The following is a 24941-nucleotide window of genomic DNA, read 5'->3' on the forward strand; positions in this document are numbered from 1 at the left end:
TTTTAGCCACTCTGACTGGTGTGAGGTGGTATCTCAGTGTGGTTTTGATTTGTGTTTCTCTGATGATGAGTGATGTTGAACATCGTTTCATGTGCCTGTAGGCCATCTGGATGTCCTCTTTGTAGAAGTCTACACATACTTTTAAAATAAATTAATTAAAAGACACCAGTATCAGTCAATACGTATCCTTTTGCTGTTTTCATCATGACATTATTGTAACTGCACAGTCAGTGTAGAACTTCCTGAAAGTGTGCTTGGCCCACACAATAAAAGGAAGTGTGCCTCTACATAAAGAAATCTGAAGACCAGCATAAACCCACAGAGAAGTAAGATTAAAGTAAAAGAGAAAGGGAGAGAGAGAGAGAGAGAGAGAGAGAAAAGAACTGGGATCAGAGCAAGAAGACTGACTGAGAGTGGTCTGGTTTAGAAATAAATCTAGAAATTAAGGTTTTTCAAAACGAAATCGGACTGCTATCAATCCCAGAAGAAACCCTAATCCATACCTTTGTGTCAGCTTGAGTGTTTCTTAGTCTTAAAACTGTGCACATTTTACTTGCAGCCAAGCTTCCGTTTTGTTTTGTTTTGTTTTGTTATTATTTTTCTTTCAATTTCTTCTTAGAAAATGGCTCTTTTTAAGGCTTTAATTTGTTTGTGGCTTTGTCAAGAGGAAGAGATTAAATATCTCTCAGCCTTTGAAGAAGTCAGCCACCAAAGGAGACAGCTTCAGGACTCAGGTCACTAGATAGACAAATTCAGGAAACCCCAACTGATGTAAGGAGCTGGGACAGACAGACGGAAGAGGCTTTGAGAGATGGCTACAGATAGAGTAAGCAAGGTTCTGGATAATTCAGAAGATACATGTAGTATATATGTAGAGTCAATAAAGAACAGTTGTCAAAATCAGTCTGAAGTAGATAAATATAATTTAGAAATTAATGTTTCCATGTTCATTTTTTGTACCTACCCATAGGCAAAGCAGTACCCATACCATAACTACCGTGGGGCTTGAGTGACACAAAATACACAGAGCACTTCAAATATGCTTGGAACATCGCAAACACTGGGTAAATGTTAACTATTGTTAATATGCTCAAAACTTTGCTCACCATTCCAAGCAATTCTGGCAAAAGCAGATGCCTTTCATCTATAAAACAGCTGTATGGGGGACATTATTAGTTTTAAAAGCAGCTGAACAAATCAAAGATACACAGTATCATTAAAACTTTTATGAATTTCTACCTCCTGTCTTTTTGTTCCACTTTTAAATTACAATCCCAGCAAGTTTTTGTCAGTCCTCAAGATCTGTCAAAGTGCTTGTTCAACTCTGAGCATTACTTTAGCATGTTCTAATCTCGAGATTCTAGAATTAGATTCTAGTATCTAATTTCAATATTCTTTTCTATAATTTTTTGACTTCTCTGATGATTTTGTTTTACTTTGTTTTCTTTTTCTTTTTTTCCTTTTCTCTTTTTCCTTTTCTCTTTCTTTCCTCCTTTCTTTCTTTCCTTCTCTCTCTCTTTTTCTCTTTCCTTCTTTCTCTCTTTCTTTCTTTCTCTCTTTCTTTCTTTCTTCCTTCCTTCCTTCCTTCCTTCCTTCCTTCCTTCCTTCCTTCCTTCCTTCCTTCCTTTCTTCCTTCCTTCCTTTCTTTCTTTCTTTCTTTCCTGGCTGATAGATAGGAGTAGACTTTCTAACAGAAGGAGTGATATGAATGTTACCAGGAAAGGCCTAGATAGCCACAAACATCTTCCTTCCAGGTCTGGCCACAGCTGTAAAATACCCGTATTAGTCATTCCTTTGAAGCCATGACAGGCTTTTGCTAAATGCTGTTAGCTGGGGAAGGAAACAGGTAAAGCTTTTATCGGCTAATAAGACTCCTTCAGTTACCTTATCAGTTTCCCCAACATTCATTTATTCAATAAATGTATTCACTTATTCATTAAACAGTTAAATAAAACATTACTGAATACATACCAGATGGGATTACAAAATTGAATGAGTTATGCCTCTAGCGCTGAGGAGCTCAGTCACAAAAGGAGGCACTAGTTATAGTGGTCACGAGTGTACCACTGGAATCAGACAAACTGGGTTCAAACAACAGCTGTGCCACTCTGTAGCTATTTTCCCTTGAACAAACTGCTCTGTGCCTCAGTTTCTGCCTACTCTCTCAGTAAGTGAGTTAATATGCACAAATCCTTCATCAAGTTATTCATAGTGATAACTTAATAAATATTACTTATTATCGTTACCATTATTGTTATAATTGTCATAATGATAAGAGACCATTCCTTAGTATACAAAGTGTTTTGGTTACAGATGCAGTGTAGTACCTAAGTGTGCTTGTTCTAAAGAGATGATCATAGAGCTAAGTGTGGAGTCAGTGCTGTCCCAAGGACAGCTGTTGGAAGAGCCTCTGAGGTAGTTAAGACCATAATGTATAAAAGAAATGAGACTTTAAGTGGAATTGTTGCAAATGATGTCAGTCAAGCAAATGTAGTATGAAGGGGTTGAAGGGTAAGTTGTGGTGATTTGTGAAGGGTCTTATATGCTATGTATAAGACTGATAAAATCACACTGGTCTTTGAGAAAAGCACCCTGCCAGCTGTGTGGTGTAGAGCACAAAGGGAGCTGGTGGTAAGCCTTCAAAAAAAAAGTTACAACCCTTCTATTGTTTAGGGCAATATTAGGGGGAACAGAGATGAAATGCAAGTTTGAACATAATTCCAAGCTAAAGTCAGTGAAACACTATGTTGTATCACAGGACCCTCACTCAAACTGGTGTTCTAGGAGCCACCCTAGGAAGCGTCCCCCGCCCCCGAACAACTTCCTCTCACTCCTAGTGTCCTGCTACCTCCCAACCCTGACACAAATTCACTCTACCACCAAGTCCTGTTGGTCCCAAATCCTAAATCGCTCTCTGACTCTGTTCTCTGCCTGCCATCCTTACCACCATGGTCTTCCTATCAGGCCATCTCTCCCACAGACTACTTCATTAGCTCTTTATTTTTCTGTTGCTAAGCTCATCTCTTTCTTTGTTATTCTTACACCCTGTCACAATGATACACTAATGAAATTTAATCATGTCACCCTCCTGGTTAACATTTTCCAATGGATTGCCATTTATAGGATAAAAATTAGCTTAGTTAAAAACTAATTAGATACCTACTTCTCCATTCTCAGTGACTGAGAGATATTTTTGTTTGCCTATATGCTAAGAATCTCTGGTTTGAATCTCTACTTCACACATGCTCTTTGTATCATAAAACCAATCACATTCTTTTGACAAATGTTGACAAATTGTGTAACAATTTCACAGACCTTTGATTGATTTAACAAGGCATTCAAAGGCCTCTATAATCTTTCCCCAATTTATTTCCAATGGGGATTGTCCAAATCTTCCATTCAAACCACACAGATCTACACTTTGTACTTTCATAAAACACATCTTGTGCTTTGCCACTTCTAAGTTTCAGTTCATGCTATCCCTCTTGTGTAGGACTCTCTGCTTTTTTCTCGGCTCCTTTCTAGAACCTAAACATTCTCCACATCTGCCTTGTTCTGTGAAGTGTCCCAGGTTATCTCAGCCACAGAAACCACTCCCTTCTCTGAAATGTCCTAGCACTTACCATCTCCACCATTCATTTGTGGTCAATCATCAATTCCTCTCCTGTGATATTACTAGAGTGTGGTATTCAATTATTGTTTATCTCTTGCATTGTTTTATAATGTTTAAAGGGTTTGTGCTTTATTTCCTGAACTGGACTGTAATTTCCCAAAGCTAGGACTTTGACCAATATTACTATTATCTTTTAGGCCCTACATAGTACCTCATATACAATTGGCATTTAATTAGTATTTGTTAGTTGACATGTTGACTGATGTTTCTACAGAAAAACGTTACAGTTGGAATTCATGAACTAGAAATTGTTTGAATTAATGAACATCATTTTGTACTTACTAAACATTATAATTTTAGGAGAATAAGTGCAAACACATCAATTACTTTTTTGTTGTTTTTCAATTTTCCCAGAGAGGCAAGAGTATATGTGTTTCCTTTGTAAAAGAATTCTTGAAAGCCATAGGACAATGTAAGGCACAATTCCTGGCTTAGTTATACTGCCTGCTGAGCAGAGAAAACCTCCCCTTGCATGAACAGACCGTGAAAGAGGAAGAATGAGGAGGAAGGGTGAGAAGGAACAGAGAAAGGGAAAAAGGAAGAGATGGAGAAGAGTAGGGAACAAGAGGAGGAGAGCACTTAGGAAAAAGGAAAGGGAAGGGGTAGATGAACAGGAAGGAGAAGGGCAAGAAGCATAAAAGGTTCTCTTCTGATTACGTTGGTGGGCAACGCCTCTTCCAAAAAAGGATCCTGTTTCTAACTAAACCTGTTTTGATCTTTTTCTCCCGTAAACATCTCATGTACAGTATAAGCTAGATTTTTCAGTGACATTGTCAACACTGTCTTTGAAGGCCATTCTGATGGCTCAGAGGAAGATAAGACTGCAGTCATGGAGGACAAGTCAGCAAAGAGTCAAAAAGAGCCAGAATTACAACACTGGAAAGAGAAGAACACTTTGTAAAAGTCTCACAGGTTAAAAAAGAAAATTGATATGATATCTCTCCTTACCAAGATTTTAGTGATTTCCTTCCATAATTGATAGGGGTGGTGCATAAAGCAACATAAATGTTATTATAATTAACTGTATTATAGAAAGCATGAAACTAAGTACAGAAAATTCCAAAATCACCTTTAGGTTTACAGTGCCTCCCTTCCACTTAATCCCTCTCCCAAACACCCACATTCAAAAGCCAACAAACTCTGATTTCTCTCACATAGCTTTATTTTAAAAGCATACACCTTTTAAAATCTGCTTTATTCGGGGTGCCTGGGTGGCTCAGTCAGTTAAGTGTCTGACTCTTGATTTCTGCTCAGGTCATAATTTCATGGTTCATGAGTTTGACCCCACATCAGGCTCTGCGCTGGTAGTGTGGAACCTGCTTGAGATTCTCTTTCTCCCTCTCTCTCTCTGCCCTTCCCACTTATACTGCTTTCTTTCTCTCTCTCTCCTTCTCTCTCTGTCACAAAATAAACAAACTTTTTAAAAAATCTGCTTTCTTCATAGCTGGAAATGAGCTATTAAGTTTCATTTCATTCTTGAGCCTTAATCTAACTTTGTAAATTATTACAACTAAAAATTCTAAGTAGAATTGAAGAGCCTGTGAATGCAAAGATTTTCAATAGCTTGGGATCTTGTCAGTTTTGTAGTTGAGATTGTCCTGTAGTATTTCATATGCCTAGAAAAAAATCACTGAGAAAATTCATTTCTGACAGAGCAAGGAGATGGCAACGAAAATCCAAAGTGGTGAGAAAGTGAGGTACATAACTTCTAATGAAGTAAATGGGGCACCAGCCTCTGCCTGCTTCCTCTCTTTGACAAAGCAAATTACTTCATGTGGTAAGAAAGCAAGTGTTGAAGCAGTATCATTATTTACTAGAAATCACATGTCTTGAGTTCAGTTTAAAAAAAAGAGGAAGTTCAGACTAGGCAAAACTTGGGTCAACAGATGGCTTACGTAAATATGTAGGGTAGATATGACTAGAAAACTATGGCCCCAACAGCCTCCCACAGGACGCAGCCACCAGACCCAGAGACCTTCTTTCCTTCAAAGCAAAGCCTCCCAGCAGACAAACAAGAGTAAAAGGTAGTCACAGCTCAACCTAGCGCAAATAACCAAATGGCACGGTTACCTTTGTGACGTGATTTCAGAAGCACATACGCACATACCACTTCCTTCCACCTAAAAAAGAATCTTTGACAGTTTTTTGAAACTTGCCCTGTTTCTGCTGAACACACATAGACATGGTGTGAACTGAGTTTACTTGAATATTTTGTAAAAGAAGAAAGTCTGAAGCACAAATTAGGAAAGGTGTAGAGACAAATCCTTGCTCTTTTCCTTCATACATTTTCACATATATTGATTATGTGACCATTTTCAGAAGATTACATTGAAATGTGAATTCTCATGAAGACCCTCTTTATCTCTCAAACCTAATCACCTCTCTCTGCCCCTCCATGAGCAGTTGCCATGGAGTCCTTGGGTAAAATCTCATGCCCGTGGCAGTTTGGGAAGGTGCTGTTTCCCTCACCATGGTGCTCTCTGGGCGGTGCAGGCAGATGAACTTCCTGTCACTGTCACTCTTCAGCCCAGAAGACACTCCCCAGTGAAGCCTGTGCTGGCTATCACATCTGCCAGCATACATTACACATTCTGTCAACCCTCTGATGCTAATTAATTTTCCTTCTTGACACTTCTCACTTTGCCCTTTGCACTTTGGGTATTTAAAACACAAGCTCTATTTATAAATTAATTCAATAAACATATCTGAGCACCTAACACATGCCAAGCACTATTCTAGGGCCTTGTGATTTGGCAATGAACAACAGATAAACGTCCTTGCCCTCAAGAAGCTCGTGTTCTAGTAGAGAAGGAGTAGTGTTCCTATGATCAACATAATAAATAAGGAAATAAATGTTAGAAGGTATCGATACTTTAAAGGAAAGAAAAAATACAGAGCAAGATAAAGAGGACCAGGAGTGTCAGATTGTGCGGGTAGGAGTACATTGCAATAACAGAATGAGAGTAGGCCTCGGAGAGAATGTGAAATTTGGTCAAAGAATCAGAGGAGATGGAGGTGTTAGCCATGTAGGTATCTGATGGATGGAAGGACATTCCCCGCCAGGGAAGCCGCTAACATAAGGACCTGAAGCAGAAGCACATATGACAAGTTCCAAGAACACCAAGAGGGTGATGTGGCTAGAGTTGAGTAAGTGAAGAGTACAGGAGAGAAGGTCCTAGAATCAATGGGAGTCAAGTTCAAATACAGTCTTTTACTCTGAGTGAAACCAGGAGCCATTTCAGGGTTTGGAGCAGAGTCAGAAAATGATCTGAATGATGGCTTAGGGGTTCATTCTGCCCTCTGGGTTGAAAATGATCTGTGCAGAGGTAAAAGGAAAATGAAGCTATACCTAAAGGAACACTGTTGTATGTCTGGTCCATGGGATACAAGTGTTTGTTGAATGAATTAATATATGCATGAATTGAATATGGAGGCTAAAGGATGAGACACAGAGTCCTTCACAAGCATGAAGTAATGGGTCATATGTTGTCACGTATTTGGGACTTAGTACATAAAGATCACAGATTATAATTTTGTCTGTGTGAGGGGCGCCTGGGGGGCTCAGTCAGTTAAGCACCCAACTTGGGCTCAGGTCATGATCTCATGCTTTGTGGGTTCAAGCCCCGCATTGGGCTCTGTGCTGATAGCTTAGAGCCTGGAGCCTGCTTCAGATTCTGTGTCTCCCTCTCTCTGCCTCTTCCCCACTTGTGCTCTGTCTGTCTCTGTCTCTCAAAAATAAATAAATGTAAAGAAATTTTTTAATTATGTCTATGTGAATGTATGTTTATATATATACATCTAAAATATTTCCTGTTTATGTGTGAAAAACACTTTTAATTTTGACAAATGCCTTCATATAATTTATGCTACATGTACAAATGTGCACATAATGTAGTGTTCATTAATGCCCAGCTCCATATAATAGGGCTATTTTCATTTCCTGAAAAAGAGAATCTTTTTCCACAGTAGTGAAGCTGAGGTCAATTTTTTTTTTTTAATTCTGAACTTTTTGGAAGAAATCTGTTCTTAGAAACTAAAGGGCATGGTTTCAATTCCCATTTAGATGGATTACTTTGAAAAGAGGGAAAAGTTTGTATAGCCACAGAGTTTTTTCTCAACCCAAAAAACTTCTAATAAGGACTTAGGCACAAAAAAAGGGCCAAAAGAGTGAACCTGGAAAGCCCTGTACAAACCCATCTGGAAGGAAAAGGAAGGACCAATGGCTATGAGCAGTAGATTCATATATGAAGGTCAGCAGAGTAAAATGCACTATGTTTAAGCAAGCCAGGGATGCCTCAGTAAGTTGAGGGCTGGACTCCTGATTTCAGCTCAGGTCATGATCTCAAGGTTATGTGATCGAGCCCTGTGACAAGCTCACGCTGATTGTGGAGCCTACTTGGGGCTCTCTCTCTCCCTCTGCCTTTGCCCCTCCCCTCCTCTCTTTCTCTCTCTCAAAAATAAATAAGTAAACATTTTTTAAATGCCAATATAGTTTCAAGATCATCAGTGTCAAAACTGGACAATCTTAAGATTTGAAGAAATCATTTCATCCCTCTAATTATTCACAAGTCATTACTGAGCGTGTTTTGTATGGCTGGCATTGGCGATGCAGGTTGGACAGGACAATGTATGCCCCACCTAATGGTCACATGCATTTCCAGCCAGGGTAACATCGCCCTCCAGGAGAGAAAATTCGCTCTTGGGTGAGATGAAAATATTGTTTACACTTTTAATTTATAAAATACAAATATGTATGTTCTAGATCTGTGATATTAAAATTTAGTGAGGAGGGTTGATTAAAGAAAAAGATGTCAGGAGAGACTCTTCAGGAGGGCAAAAACAAAAAGATTGAGCAATATGTATCTACTGGGAAACAAGTGACGATAATACAATACAGTGACTGCACTGATAGGTAAAGTACAGGGTGTTGTGGAAACACACACATATCAAAGTTTATATGAAAGGGGAAATCAAAGAAGGCTTCCTGGGAGAAGCTATACCTCAACAGAGCTGTAAAGGATGACCAGTAGGATTTGTTCACGCAAGCAGAATCAAGGCAGAGGAAGACCTCATGCAAAAGACCTGGATAATCTCTCACACAGACTTTTACTGAGCAAAATCTATATAAAACCCTAAATTATATGGCTTGGCTAATTGATTCATGAAATCAGAGAAAATACTGAAAACTGAGAGCTGAATTTGTATCACATTTTGGACCTCAGTCTGTCCTCTCTTACATAGGAGCATTCCTTCTAATGTTTGCTATTATCACAGTGAGGCCTTCACTACCTCCTGCCAGAAAATTCTAAGCCTCCTTACTTGTCTCCCATGGGTCTCCGTACAGCAGCTGAACAACATGGTGACCCATGTGTTAAGTTGAGCTACCTGGAGAATGCCCCCAATATCTCCTTCCTCTCTTCCTTTGCTCCCAAATCTTCAGGTTGATCCAAATCAACTCCTTGGCCTGCCAGCTAAGTGTTTATAAATGAGGCTGTAAACTACTGGACAAGAAAATTGGAGTATTCCTGTAAGCCCATAGTTTTTTAAATCTAATTTTAATTCTAATTTTTAGAATCTAACAAATGGTACAGACCTTTCCTCAGTGGTGCAGTCACAAATATTTAAAGTGCCTGTGATGTATCAGGCACTGTTCTAGTCACTGACGGTAGAGCCGGAAAGGAGACAAGGTCCTTCACTCACGAAGCTTGCTCTCTCAAGGAGCAAAGACAAATGGAATGTTCCCGAATGGATAAATAAATCGATTAATTTCAATTAGTGGTAAGTGTTATGAAGTAAATTTAAAAAGGCTAATGGGTTAAAAAGTAGCTTTAGGTAAGGAGATGGGAGGATAATCATAGGAGGTGATTTATAAGCTGAAAGCTAAATGATAAAAAATCAACTGTATGACTATCTGAGGGAAGAGAGCCCTAAGCACAGTGAACAGCAATTGCAAAGGCCCTAGGATGGAAATGAAAATGCACAGAGGAAGAACTGACGGTGGGTACACACCTATAAAGCTACACCGCTCTTAAATATAATTTTAAGTATAAATGATTTAATAGACTCTGTTACCCTACATATGCCTCCCAAGAACCCCAGACTTTCCCCCAAACCAGCAAGTAAAGGGTTAGTGTCTCTATAACCCAGCACCTCTGTTGTCATGGCTCCTTTCAGTTTGACCTACCAGAATTCATGTCATATCATTTGTTAAATAATTTTAATATCACCTTTACACCAAGGCATAATGCACATAAAATTATTGTACAACCTCAGGGGTGAACATGGAAGTCCTAAAATCCATCTTGTATCCTGGAGATTACCTAAATCCTAGCTTTTTCTGCTAAAGAGGCAAGAGCACATGCGGGAAGCAGCTGTTCTGGGTTGAATCCTAGCTCTGACACTGCCTTAGCTATGGGAGCAAGAGCCAGTCGGCTAAAATTTCTATGCCTCAATTTCCTTTAAAATGAGAATAATGGTAAAGCCCCATGTGTGAATTTAATAACATAGGGCATGTAAAGCACTTGAAAGACTTTTGGGATATTATAAATTATTATAATGGCCATTATATGAATTATGAATTCATGCTAAGCTATGCCTACCACCCAAAGTCCAACTCATTTAATTTTGTTCATCATAACATATTTTTTCTTCATTTTCATTGGTTAAATTTCTACCAACTTACAAAGCTCAGATAAAATGCTATACCTACAATAAATTTTCTATTGGTATTAGCTTCCAGAAAAGCTATTTTCCTCCTCTGAACAACTATTAATACAGTTTTTCCCATTAGTCTAATCATTTACTGTCTTTCAAGATGATTTTGTATATGGTTGACTCTTGAAGAATACAGGTTTAAAATCCATGGGTCAACTTATACAGATTTTTATTTATAAATACATCACATTACCAAAAATGCATTTTCCTTATTATTTTCTTAATAATGTTCTTTTCTCTTTCATTGTAAAAATACAGTATATTAAACATGTAATATACAATATGGGTCAGTCTACTGTCTATGTCATCAGGAAGGCTTCCGATCAACTGTTGGCTAATAATAGTTCAGTTTGGGGAGAGTCAAAAGTTATATTCAGATTTCTGACTATTCAGGTATTGGAGCCCTTAACCCCTAAGTTGTTCAAGGGTCATATTGTACATGCTTTGCTAGATTGTAAATCATTCAGAGCAATACTGCCCCATAGAAATATAGTTTGAGACAGATAAGTAATTTGAAATGTTCTAGTTAGCCACATAAAAACACTTTGAGGAGGGGGCACCTGGATGGCTCAGTAGGTTAGGCGTCCGACTTCGGCTCAGGTCATGATCTCGCGGTTTGTGAGTTCTAGCCCTGCCTCAGTCTCAGAGCCTGGAGCCTGCTTCAGTTTCTGAGTCTCCGCCTCTCTCTGCCCCTGTCAAGCTCATGCTTTGTCTCTGTCTCTCAATAATAAGTAAACATTAAAAACATTTTTCTAAATATTTTAATGAGTGAAATAATTTTATGGAGTTAAGTAATAATGTGTTTTATTATATTATTTATATTTATATTTTATTATTAAATATTTTGTTTAACTCCAGAAACCAATACTATAATTTCTATAAAATCAATATCAACAAATGATTAATGACTTATTTTATATTTTTTGTAGAGTCTTTGAAATCTGGTCTGTACTTTATACTTACAATACTTCTCAGTTTGGACTAGCTATATTTCAAGTGCCCCACACATGACACATATGGTTAGTGGCTATCATTTGGGACAACACAGTTTTCGGGCATGCATTATCCTCTATATTTCAGTGTTTTTCATAATGCCTAGCATAACACATTCCCTATATCAGAAGTTCAATTACTATTTGTCAAAGTTATTAATTACTTTACTAATTAACTTAAAATCAGTCCAATATCTAATGGCATGAAAAACATATTTCTACTATTCATAATGTAAAAAGTAAAAACATGAAAACATAATTTTCACATCTTTAAAGAGTAAGTTTGCTCTTTGGAGTGATAAAATGAATTTTTCAATTATACTTCTCATTAAGAAGATAGTTTGGAAGTCCTAAGTCTCAGATCATGGGAGGAAATGGTAGATACAGCAGTAAGATTATTTGTTTGACCTCTTTGGAGAAACAAGTCAATCCTACTTTTCTGAAAAGAATACAAATTTTAGGTAATAGTAATTCACTCTTAAAATGAGTGTACAGGATTTGGTAAGCCTGGATGAAAATATTTTCTTGTTGTTTTCCCATTCCCCACATCACATTTTCTAAAAGTGTTGTGCTCTTAAATGTATTCTGTGTTTCCATAAGTGATTTCTCAGTTATTCTGATGCAGTTACAGAAAATTAATGACATTATTTCTATAATCATTAAAAACATATTTTCAGGATCAAATCAACTTGAATTGTTGCCATTAGAAAGTTGAGGTGCATCTGGGTAGATCTTGGGGCACCTGGGTGTCTCAGTCAGTTTAGCATCTGTCTTTGGCTCAGGTCATGATCTCATAGTTCGTGGGTTCCAGTCTCATGTCAGGCTCTGTGCTGACAGCTCAGAGCCCTGGAGCCCGCTTCAAATTCTGTGTCTCCCTCTCTCTCTCTCTCTCTGCCCCTCCCCTGCTGGTGCTCTGTCTCTCTATATATCTCAAAAAATAAATATATGTTTAAAAAAATGTTTAAAAAAAGTTGACATGAAAGAAGGTGAAAATCCTGATCTGTATTCCACCACTCTAAAACTGTAGCTACCCACTCCTTCCTTAACAACTTGATTTCTGCCTTTCCTTTTAACCTTATGTATCCATATGCCTGAAGTGTAGACTGTGGTGGAGAATTATAAAAATTAACAAAATATGGTAATTAGGGAAGTAAAATAACTCACCTTTGGCAATTTTAATGGCAACTTGCAAATTGGCAACTGAGAATGGTTTTCATCAAGTAAAGAAGATTCATCCAAGTTGCGGACTGTCTTTTCTTTAGGTGCTTTATAAACTACAATGGTGCCCTTATAGTGAGGGCAGCCATAGTTTCCAAATTCATCTACCTCTTTGATTTGGAGCTCCAGCCGGGGTTTTCTTTGCAAATGAAAAATAAGCCTGTAATCTTTTCCATAATCCTTTCCATTGCCTAAAATGAAGTGAAATACATTTGTTACTACTAAGATATACCACTTTGCCTTATATACATGTTTAAAATCCAAATAATTATTCCATTTTTAACACAATTTAAGCTTTTCTGATATCTTTGCCTCTTGCCAAAATATTAGCAGCAATAGATTACTAAAAAGATTTCTTTTTTTATATGTCTATTATTTTTGAGAGAGAACCTGGGTGGGGCAGGGGCAGAAAGAGAGGGAGACAGAGAAGCAGGTTGTGCCTGACACGGGGTTGGAACTCAACAACCTATGAGATCATGACCTGAGCCAAAATCAAGAGACAGGTGTTTAACTGACTGAGCCACTTAGGTACCCCAAAGATTTCTTCTCTGTAATTGGACCAGGTGTTTTCTGGCTATTTCTAGATCTAATAATCTTTCATTTTCTCTTTCCATTCCATTTTACTCTAACAAAAAAAACTATTGAAAGTATTCTGTTCTTTCTGTATTTAGGAAATTATATTTACCTTTCAATAATTGTCTTTTTCCTCTTCCCTAACTATTCACCGTGTATTGTACACTATCATAACCTCACAATAGGCATTCTATAGGTGCGCCCGGGGAACCTCTGTCGGTTGAGCGTCTGACTTCAGCTCAGGTCATGATCTCATGGTTCATGGGTTCAGGCCCCACATCGGGCTCTGTGCTGACACCTCAGAGCCTGGAGCCTGTTTCAGATTCTCTGTCTCTTTCTCTCTCTGCCCCTCCCCTGTTCATGCTCTGTCTCTCCATCTCTCAATCATAAATAAATGTAAAAAAATATAGGCATTCTAGATATATGTAGCCACTAGCAGCATGTAGCTTTTTAAATTAATGGTGAAATTAATTAAAATTAAATAAATTAAAGATTTACTCCACAGTCACTCTAGCTACATTTCAAATATTTAACAGTGACATGTGTCTAGTACCTTATTGACAGTGTGGGTACAAAACATGTCCAGGATCGCAGAAATAGAGATGTTCTAGGGTATCTCAGTGGGTTAAGTGTCCAGGTCTTGATTTCGCTCAGGTCATGATCTCACGGTTCGTGAGATGGATCTCTCCACACTGACAGTGAGGAGCCTGCTTGGGATTCTCTCTCTTCCTCTCTCTCTCTCTTTCTGCCCCTCCACCACTTGCGCTCACTTCCTCTTTCTCAAAACGAATAAATGAAAAGAAAAATAGAGATGTTTTAGCTAAACTTCAAAATGAAATAGCTACTAGATTCGTGTTACTGAAATTTTTATTGAAACCCGATTAATTCCACAAAATAAAGGTATATCTTCTCAACTGCTCCGTGAAAACACCAGAGCTCTAGTGAAGATAACCTTTCACTGTCCTGGGGGTTCTGCCATGACAGTTTTACCTTGTCATTCCAATAGTGAGACAGACACTGCCATTTCCCTAAGGCGTGTCTCCATTGCCCTTAGCAAAATTTAAATGTAAGCTATATTGTAGCAGTCAAGATAAGGTATTTCAAATGTAGAGATCCGGGTCCAAGGCCAGCCCCAACTATTTATCCACACTGTAATATTTATCCAGTTCTTTCCCATCTCTGAACTTATTGGAGGCTTAACTTTCTTATCTTTAAAACAAGAGAAATAAAATTTACCTTCTGGGATTATTCTGGGAATGAAAACAAATAACATGGATAAAATGACTGGCACAGGTGTAGCACATAATAAGTGGTCAGCAAATGAGAGTAATAATAGCAAAGCAGTGGGACCCTTCAACTGTTTTGAATTCGTATGGTAAAAAATTACACTTACATACTTTTTCAAATATGTCAATGTGAAGCTTTTCTAAGTTGCAACTTCCTCCTACACCTAGAAGTCTGAACATTGACTACCCAGAGCTCTTTCTCATGGAAAACCTTCCAACTTTGGGAAAACCTTCCCAAGGAAATCAGAGTTCAGCGATAAATGTAGATGACACCAATATTTTTTCCATGTTGCACCGCCAGAGGTCATTTTGGTGAATCTCTAAAGCACAGTAAACCTAGAATTTGAAAAACTCCAGGTTATAAAAAGTGTCAGAATACGTGTCTTTGCTTAGGTTTGTATTTTAGAGACATCCTGGCTACTTGAACAGAATGATCCCTAGGACATTCTAGGAAAGGAATTACAGAATGACAAGCCCAGGCTTGGCTTCTTAAAAGAGTTTCCTGCTGGTAAAAAAAAAAAAAAAAAAAAAAGAAAAAGGGAGAGAGAGATACATTTTTGGAGTCAGTGTAATGTCATCTAATAAATTAGATAAATTATACTTTTTAGATCACTGGTGTAACACTGGGCCAACTTCTATTCTGTGCTATACTAGAGTTGTTACTTTGGTCCCAACAGAATACAACTTAATAAATTTCTCCTTCTCCTTCCTTCCTTTGAAAGATACTCCCTGCCAGGTACACAATTACCATAAGGAATAATTTATACACAGTATATAAAGAATGAGGGTGAAGCAAAGCTACATTGATTCAATTTAGGTCTTAAATTTATCTGCCTTTCATTGCCAGTTAATTTTTTAAACTAAAAATCTGTAATGTAAATATGAAATGAAGATGAAAGTGTTGAGGATATACAGTAATAAATAGCATGATTTTAGTGTTAGAAACCATAGATTTTTTTTTAAGTTGGAAATTTTATTGCTGCCAAGACAAAGCACTATATTTTGTTTCTTTATAAATTTTTTTTAACGTTTGTTTTTTTTTGAGCGACAGAGAGCGATAGTGCGAGCAGGGGAGGGACAGAGAAAGAAGGAGACACAGAATCTGAAGCAGGCTATAGGCTCTGAGCTGTCAGCACAGGGCCAGATGCAGGGCTCAAACTCATGGACCACGAGATCGTGACCTGAGTCAAAGTCAGATGCTTAGCCAACTGAGCAACCCAGGCAACCCAATATATTTGAATCCCCCTTGTGACAGGGGGTGGGGGGCAGGGGAAGAAAGACAAGCAGCACAAAGAAATTACACTATTGTTTTTTTTAAGTTTATTTATTTATTTTGAGAGAGACAGAGCATAAGCAAGCGAGGGGCAGAGAGAGAAAGAGTGAGACAGAAACCCAAGCAGGCTCCATGATGTCAGTGCCCAACACAGGGCTCAAATTAATGAACCATGAGATCATGACATGAACAGAGATCACAAATTGGACACTTAACTGACTGAGCCACCCAGGTGCCCCCAAAACTGCACTATTCTACTTTTTTCCCCCTACATTGGCATATTTAGAGAAGAAGTAAAAGCAAAATCCGTTTATTTCATTCCAAAATTATGAAATCAACCATTAGCTGACCTTTTGAGAACTTCTTCCTCCTCAGTGTATTATTTATATAGTTCCTAGAATAACTTGGAACAGTAGCTGTTCAATAAATATTTGTCATATGGAGAAATACAAATTTTATTTATATTTTATGAGCTACTAGATATACCTCACAGAGATATATTTTCTTCTCAATGAAGGGAATTGGAATATTTTTCAAAGATGACATAAAAAGTACAAATGTAGAAATATATGCTTTTGCTTACAAATGTCAGATAGCTAAGTGACAAGTGAAATATAGCAAAATGGGGAACAAAAAAAAAAAATCTAACAAGAACCTTTGACCCCAGGCATTTCTGTATTCTAACACCTCTCTACCACCTCTATCCCTAAGCCACCATCATTCCTTGCCTAGTTTATTACAATGGCTCATTAATTGTCTCCCCAATCCTTCATTTGCCCCTGAGATTATAACTGTTTGAAAATCTATTCTATGATCTAACTCAGATCATATGACTCCTCTGTTAACAAAATGGCTGCCCATTTCACTTAGAATAAATAGCGAATTCCTTGCCTTCAAGGAATGATCAGTACTCACCTCCTCTCCTACAACTGTTCTCTTACTCTCTCTCTACCACCCATTTCAGCCTTCTTGATGTTCCTCAAACATGTCAGGTCGGTGTCTGCCGCTGCTAAGTAGCACTTCTATTCACTCTGCCTCAGGGGAATACCAACTCCCCTGAGACAGAATTATGGCTTCCTTTCTCACCTTCTTCAAGTCTCTGTCTAAATGTCACTTTCTCAAAAAATGTCTTCCTTCACAAGTCTATTTAAAATTGCGATTCTGGCACTCTCTGTGAGACTCTTGATAGCCTTTCCTTGCTTTATTATTCTATAAGGCACTTTCCTCCCCACCACACTGTCCATTTTATTTCCTTATTTGCTTCTCTGTCCCTCTCTAGTAGAATACAGTATACGCAAGGATAGGGAATTTTTGTCGAATGAATGAAAGGGTGGTCATTCTAACATCCTACACATGTTTTTTGGAAAGTCACTTCTCTGGGCATAAGGGCATTTGGGGCAAATTTGATGCACACAAACCTCTTTAGGGCATTAGTAGATGTTACAGGTCATACTTAAGTGTCAGTATGTAAAATTTTATCTGTTTATTACCTGGAACTCTCTGGATTTTGTGAGCACTGGGGAGGGAGGGATTAGATGACTTAAATAGAAAGTTTAAGCGCTGAATTAACAGCTCTAACCTGGAGAATGAAGACATACTTTAGCTTATTATGTTCAGAAGAATGCCAAAGGCTAATACAAAAAACCAAGGGGAGCGCCTATTTATTTTCTCTTAGAAGTAGAAATAAAGTAATTGGTGCATGACCTCACTCAAAAGAATTATCTCAATCCTATATAAGTAAATATAAAAAATTTAACATTTCTCAAAGGGCAGCATCTAAATCCATTAATTAAAAATATAAATACTTTTAATCACATAATTCTATAATGTTAAAATCTTTCCCAATTTTTTGTCTTCATTCTTCCAACAAATACTTCTAGCTGTCAGGCACCATATTAGGTGCTGGGGATTGAATGGTGCCCACCAACAGGACAAGACCTGTTCTCATGAGACTGTAGTCAGAGAAAGTGACATCCAACAAACAATTAAATGAATAAAGATTGTATCTATGGTCATGTCCACAAAAGAGTCAGATAAGAACTGAGATAATCAGGAAAGATGGGGAACACTTTTCTAAGCATGATCATCAAGGTGAGATTTCAAAGTACAATAGGAGATAACTGGAGGTGGGCGGGGATAGATGGGTGGCGTCAAGAACCCTCTAGGCAGACACTATCTGTATGCCTTTGAGATTCACCAAGACCATCATAGGCTCTAATGAAAGGATGAGGTGTCATTTTTCCCCTGAGAATCTTGCTCCCCTTAGATGGAGAAAAATCCAGTGAGGCCATAGAGCATAGGTCTCTAGGAAAGGCAAAGCAGACACAATCCTGGCATCCTGCCTGGTTCATTTCCCTTGAGTGAAGATACATTCTTCCCCATTCCTTACATGGAGGAATTTGCACATACAAGACAACCTTAGGGACTCTTATTTTAGCATATGTTCCCCCTCCCCATTACAGGAAATAGTACACTCAGTACCACTGCCTGTGGGAAGCACAGTAACTCACTCCCGTTTATGGCACTAGGTAAACACAGGTGCTGTCCTAAATATTACAGGAAAATCACTGGCATCCTCAGTTTGGGTGGGACACTTCCAGTTTTTTACTATCTCTTCTTAGAGAGGTTGTCCCAGGATCTACACTGTGATTTCTGCTTCAGAAGCCCAGTACTTTCCTTCCTCTCTCTCCTCACCCTTCTCTTTCCTCTTTTTCTGATACCCTTGTTACTCACTCGTGAAGTTCTGCCAGCTGACTCAGATACCTAGGACTCTGGACGTGAAAGTGGAAGAGACAGTTCACGCTGGGACATTTTGGGTCTTATTTCTGAGATACAGAAAAAGGGCAACCTCAGCTTCAAGCTGCATCATTTTTGTGACAAAAAAGAACCAGCAGAGTTTTGATTCATTTCCAGAATCAGAGAGAAAATAGGCATTAAAAAATCAATGAGATCTGTGTCAATTTACAAGTGAACAGAGAATATTACTTCAAGTCAACTCTATTGCAAGATTCCTGGGCCAGAAATCCCCATAAGCCCCAAGCCTGAATTCTCCCCTACACTTCACCTTTACATACATACCTGTTAGATTCTATTCAACCCCAAGGAAGGAAATTACAAAGGAGAAGAAGTTGAATTAAAAAAAAATTGTTGGGATATCAACTTCTCCAAAAATCTTTTTTCTTTCCTTTCTCACACAGCTGATTTCTCTCTGTGTTCTCCTTTTTCTTCCTCTTCTCTTTCTCTTCATCTTCTTTTATCTCTTTTTCTTATCTATTCCCTCATTTCTCCTACCTTGTCTTGTAATCTCCCGTATTCATTCACCCTGTTTGTTTGTCTTAGTATTTCCATATGTTCACTCATTCACTGTATACCTATTGAAAGCACTTGATGTACCAGGCAATCTTCTAGGCTCAGGGGTACACAGCAAGAAAGACATAGTACCTTCATGAATTTACATTCCAGTGAAGAACATAAGTATATGAGCAAAAAATAAGTAAACAAATAAATAAAATAATTTCACATTGTGGTATGATTTATAATGGAATTTTTATAAAGCCCTAGAAAAATATGAGGATGAGAGGTAAGCAAGGCATGTCATCTAGGTCACAGGTACTTAGCCACTGTTGTGCCCTGAACCCTTTTGGAGTTTGGTGAAACCCACTGTTTGTTTCTCAGAGTACTCTTTTAAATACATAAAATTAGGAATGTGGAAGTATAAATAAGACAATTATACTAGAATATAGGTCTATGGGCACATCCCTTGAGAGTTGTGATCAGTCCGCTGATCCCAGATTAGATTCTTTGTAGGACATAAGAAAGATTTTTGATATTATTTTAAGTAGAATAAGAGATAATTGTAACATTTTAATGGGGTGGAGTAATAAGGCATGATTTATATTTTTAAAGGATCGCTATTGTCCCCATGTAGAAATAGACCTCACATGAATCTTAGTGGAGACTTCACATGGCTCTTAGTGGAGGCAGAGGAGTATTTAGGAGGCCATTGAATGGGTGTATGAAAGAGATGATCCTAGCTTGGATTCAGAGAGTATTCATGGAGAAGACTATTTCTAGAAGAGTGTCACGTAGGGTCAGCCTTAAGGGAAAATGCATTCCTAATAAGAAAAGAAAGAGACTGAAAGCATAAAACAAATAAGTCTTTTTCTCTTCCTACTTTTCAAAAGCCTCCCCTGGGTTCTCTGAAGTTTTCCTTCATGATACAAGATTAATGAAGGCCTTCTGAAGCTTGTGGCTACTAGCCCACAAAGCATACAAAAAGGTGTCTTTATACTTACTTGAAGCAAATATATTTCCAGTAAATCTTAAAAGTATGTGTTCTCCTTCTTTGACTTGGAAATGGCGCGATGACTCTGGAGGGCCACTAAAGGATTCCAAGCGCAAGTTCTGAAGCACCTGATTTAAATCTTTCGAAGGCACCACTAGAATGACTATTCTATGTGGATTGTCTTTCTGGTGACACAGTACAACACAGGCAGTGGTGCTGAGCAAGGCTTCTTCTAGAGCTTTCACAAAAGAAACCAAAAGACTATTTTCCACAATGGAAGAAATGTGTAGCACAATAAACCTGCATGAGAGCAGAGACATGACATAAGGGAAACATACAATCTCAAAAATATCACTGATAACAAATAACACCCAAGAAAAGAACCATTATCATCCAAGCTTCCTTTAAAATCAAGCACAATGGGTCACATGGGTGGCTTAGTTGGTTAAGCATCCAACTTTGGTCAGGTCATGATCTTGTAGTTTGTGGGTTCAAGTCCCTCATCAGCTCTGTGCTGACAGCTTAGGGTCTGGAGCCTGTTTCAGATTCTGCCCCTCCCCTGCTCACGCTGTGTCTCACTATCTCTCTCAAAAATAAACATTAAAAGAATTTTTAAAAAATGAAATAAAGCATTCTGATAACCAACTAGTTAGATCTCTGAATGATTTTAATGAAACTCCTGGTAGTCAGGAAACCATTAAAACCAAACCAAGTTATAAACAGATGTTCACAAACAAAGAAATCCCACAGGGTCAGATCGGCTCTAAATATGGCAGTATACTTTAAATTATATTTTAACTAGCATCACCAATGGGTATTATTTCAAGCTATAGAAGAGAAAGATAATGAAGATAATTCATTTACTGCCAACAGGACAAAGAATACATATCATAAGTGGGGATTAAAATATTTGTCTCTGTCACTGTGTGGTAAGGATTGTTATGAATGGATCTGTTGAGTTGAATCTTGTCCCCTCTACCCAAATTTATATGTTGGATGCCTAATTTCCAGTACCTCAGAGTGTGACCTTATTTGAACATGGGATTTTGACAGGGGTAATCAAGTTAATGTGAAGGTATTAGATACACACAAATCCAATATGACTGGAGATTGGATATCCAATATCCAAAGGAGAACTTTGGACACAGAAATGTGCACACATGGGGAATGTCATGTGATCATAGAAATGGCCACCTTCAAGCCAAGGACAGGAGCCTAGAACAGATCCTTCCTTCACAGTTCTTAGAAGGAATGAATCTTGCTGACATCTTCTCTTGGACTCTTAGCCTCCAGAACTATGAGACAACACATTTCTGTTGTTTAAGCCACCTAGTTTGTGGAGCTTTATTATGGCGCCTAGCAGACTAATGTAGACACCTCTCTCTGGGCTGGATCCCTACTCCCTCACACACACGCACCAACTCTTCTCCACAGAATTGCCTTATGAGAGTGCCCTCGGCCAGCGCACCCACAGACAAGGCCAGACTGATGCAAGGGTATAAACCGGCCTCCTTGGTACTCACACTCCAGAGCTTCCCCGAGGTATCAGGCTGAGGTAAACCCTCTTCTGAAACCATCTGTTTCCTCAGCTCATTCCCTGGCCCCACTCCTTTCTTTCATTCCCTTTCAGGATTCATCTAAGAGTTTTCTCTCAATAAATCAATAAACTCTCATCTTAAACTCTGCTTCTGACCCAAGACAATTGTAGATGTAAGATCTTTCATTTTGAAATAAAAGCTATCTTTAGACATATGACTGCCTTCTCTTTATGAGTGTCTGCTCCTCATGAGCCTTAAAACTGCCTAGAACTCTGCTCATAATTAGCTGTCTAGACAACATGGAAATGAGGAAGGCAAAATGAGGACATTGAAATAACAAATTCAGTTTACATATACATGCTTATGAGATGAGCATAGCATGAACAGTTAATTACTGTATTCATGGAATTTCATAAATAAAAGTACTGTTTAAAAACTATTTTTGGAGTTAAAAGGAATCTCTAAAAATAAATCTAAGTTATAAGTGGTTTCCAAAAGCATTTATTAAACTATCATGAATGAAATTATAGATAGCATATTTATATCAAGTCTGGTTTACGTTTTCAGCACACCCTGGAGAACTATTTATATTCCTTTGTGAGGTATAAAAACTTAATCCTATGATAGCATTTGAGTAAACATCAATTATAATTCATCAGGATATAATATCATCAATTTGTATTGTTTACTATTGTATTACCTCTCTAAATGTTCGCACAATTCAAATGATATCAAGCCACTCTGCATGGTTCTCACTACAACATTATCAAGCCCAAACCAACCACTGTCTCCACTTCTGAATCCCAGTAATTTCAATGATTCACAGGCATTGTTCCCAGGATTCCTTATGGAAGCGCTTTTTGTCCTATACAATGGTAGGAGAAGAGAAACCGGTAAAATTTGTGTAGCATGAATCTTATTTAATGCATTCATTCTTTTATTAAGCAAATAATCCAAAATCAGTATGTTAAATGTATTCTATGTGCCAGTAATTATGCTATGCACCAGGAATACAAAGAAAAGAAACATATAGCTCTTGCTCTACTGAAGAGTACATTATTACAGTATTATCCAAATACGGGACAAGATGATTGGTGTGGTAAGTAAGGGAATGTGCAAGTTGGTTTAGAAGCAGAAAGAAGGTGCTCAGGGAAGCTTGCAATATGAATGTTAATATTTGACGTGAGCTTTGGAAAATGAGAAGCATTTTATTACTGGCAAAAGAGCTAAGGGAACACCTCAACACATTAATAAAGTCACTGGTCAAAGCCCAGATGCTTCAGGAGAACTAAGAGTAGTGGGGGCATCTAATAGGTAAGCCCACAGATTTGGGAGCAAGACTATCTACTTTCAAATCGTAGGTGGGATCTGCCTCTTATTAACCATATGACCAATGGGCAGGTTATTTGGTAACTCTGTTTCACAGTTTCCTTACTTATAGTATGAGAACAACAATAGTATCTGCATCAGAGTTAAACTGGTATTTATGAAGCACTGGTAATTGTAGTAAGCATAAATAGCATTAATGTTTTTATACTAATTCCTACAGAAGACAGAGCCAATTAGCTTTCCTGTGCAATCTTCCTTCTTTTTCAACCTGCAGTTGTATGTATCATGTGATACCTTCCACCAACCAGAGGTGAATTTACTTTTTCATTGGAATTTGGCTAAGAGGCTCACAGTGAACTTGTCACTGTGGTCATTTAGCTGCAGCAGCCTGGGCTATGAAAATAATTAGCGCAGAGGTTCTTAAGAAAGGAAAAAATATGGGGCATCTGGGTGGCTCAGTCCATTAAGTGGTTGATTTCAGCTCACGTCATGGTATCACAGATGTGAGCCCCACATTGGGCCCTGTGCTGACAGCTCAGAGCCTGGAACCTGGTTCGGATTCTGTGTCTGCCCTTCCCAAGCGTATGCTCTGCATCTATCTCTCAAAAATAAATAAACATTTAAAAAAGTTTTTTTAAAAAGAAAGGAAAAATAGAGGAAATTCTAAGAGGGAAAAGGAGAGAAATCAAAAGAATCCATGTAGTCCTAGATATGGAATAGCCTTACAATAAATTCTTTTCTTGAATTCATTTAAATGGATATCTGTTCCTCAGAAAGGAAAAAAAGCCCTTGATACTGAACATTGTAGAGAAAAAAAATGATCTAATGATGGTACAACTCACAGAGGGTAAAACCATGTTAGCTAGTTACTAAGAGTGAAGACCCAAGTGTGAATCCCACATCCTTATTTGTGAATATAATTAGTTACGGCTTTAAAACCACCTTAGTTTTCACAGGTTGAGCTGTCCAATGAGCCATAAATTAGATTTCACATGTCTACTCTGAAACTTTTAGATTCTATTGATTCATTCAAGGAATCAACCAGTTTAAAATATGGAGGAGAGGGGAAGAAATAACATTTAGTTTTGGCTTTGGGTTTAAAACCACAAATACAGTAAATTTTGTAACACTTGGAAATTAATAATTTATTTTATTTTTTGTGAAGTTTTGTTTTAATTTATTTAGTTTCTTTTATTTTGAGAGAGACAGAGGCAGCACAAGTGGGGTAGGGGCAGAGAGAAGGAGAGAGACAGAATCCCAAGCAGGTTCCATGCTATCAGCACAGAGACCGACGCAGGGCTCGATCTCAGGATCTGTGAGATCATGACCTGAGCCAAAATCAACAGTAGGATGCTTAGCCAGCCAACTGAGCTGCCCAGACACCCTGGAATTTAGTAACTTATTAACACAGGCATGTATACTGAAAGTGAATCCAAAACGTTGATCATTTACTAGAAACCTACTTAATTAAATGTATGATTGATTTTTTTTCTGATAACAACTCCTAACTTTTTTCTACCAATGGCCTAAACATTTCTGGGGACCTACAGGTTCTCAGAAGTAGCAGAACTGATCCTACTTCCAGGTCCAGGCAGGTCTAAAACCAGAGTCATATAGTGTATTTGGCATTCATTAATAAAATTTGTTTAAAAAATCCCATTTTTCCCATTTCTGAGCACATGATAGGATTGCACTTCTTTTCCCCTATGGTTGAGTGGGGCCATATGACTAGTTCTGGTTAATTAACGGTGAATATCACTCGGAGACCAAGCATTTAATTGCTCATGGGCATTTACTCAGTGCTTTTCTTCTGTTACTCATGACAGCAGCCAGAAAGTGGTTGCCTTTCAGCCTGAGTCCTGGAGTGAGGATAACCAAGAGACAGCCTGCCTTTGATAGTGACACAGCATGTGTGAGATATAGATTGTTGTCATCAGACCTTGGGAATTCAAGTTTTTGTTAGTCTAGCCTCCCCTGTAGGGTGTCTTCCTCCTAGCCCTAGTGATCTGTTCAGTGATGGGCCTCTAACCGATTTAGGGTGAGAATAACTCTCAGGGTCT

General features: G+C 38.1%; 1 protein-coding gene across 1 annotated transcript in view; it reads right to left on the reverse strand.

The window, feature by feature from the left end:
- DTHD1 (death domain containing 1) overlaps positions 1-24941 on the reverse strand; it is a 65388-nt gene that overhangs the window by 18399 nt on the left and 22048 nt on the right. Inside the window, 3 exon segments of the mRNA XM_029947641.1 lie at positions 12544-12788; positions 20025-20314; positions 22253-22417. Of these exon segments, the coding sequence (XP_029803501.1) occupies positions 12544-12788; positions 20025-20314; positions 22253-22417 (700 nt within the window).

Source organism: Suricata suricatta, chromosome 1 (genome assembly GCF_006229205.1).
Source record: "Suricata suricatta isolate VVHF042 chromosome 1, meerkat_22Aug2017_6uvM2_HiC, whole genome shotgun sequence".
NCBI classification, from domain to species: Eukaryota; Metazoa; Chordata; class Mammalia; order Carnivora; family Herpestidae; genus Suricata; species Suricata suricatta.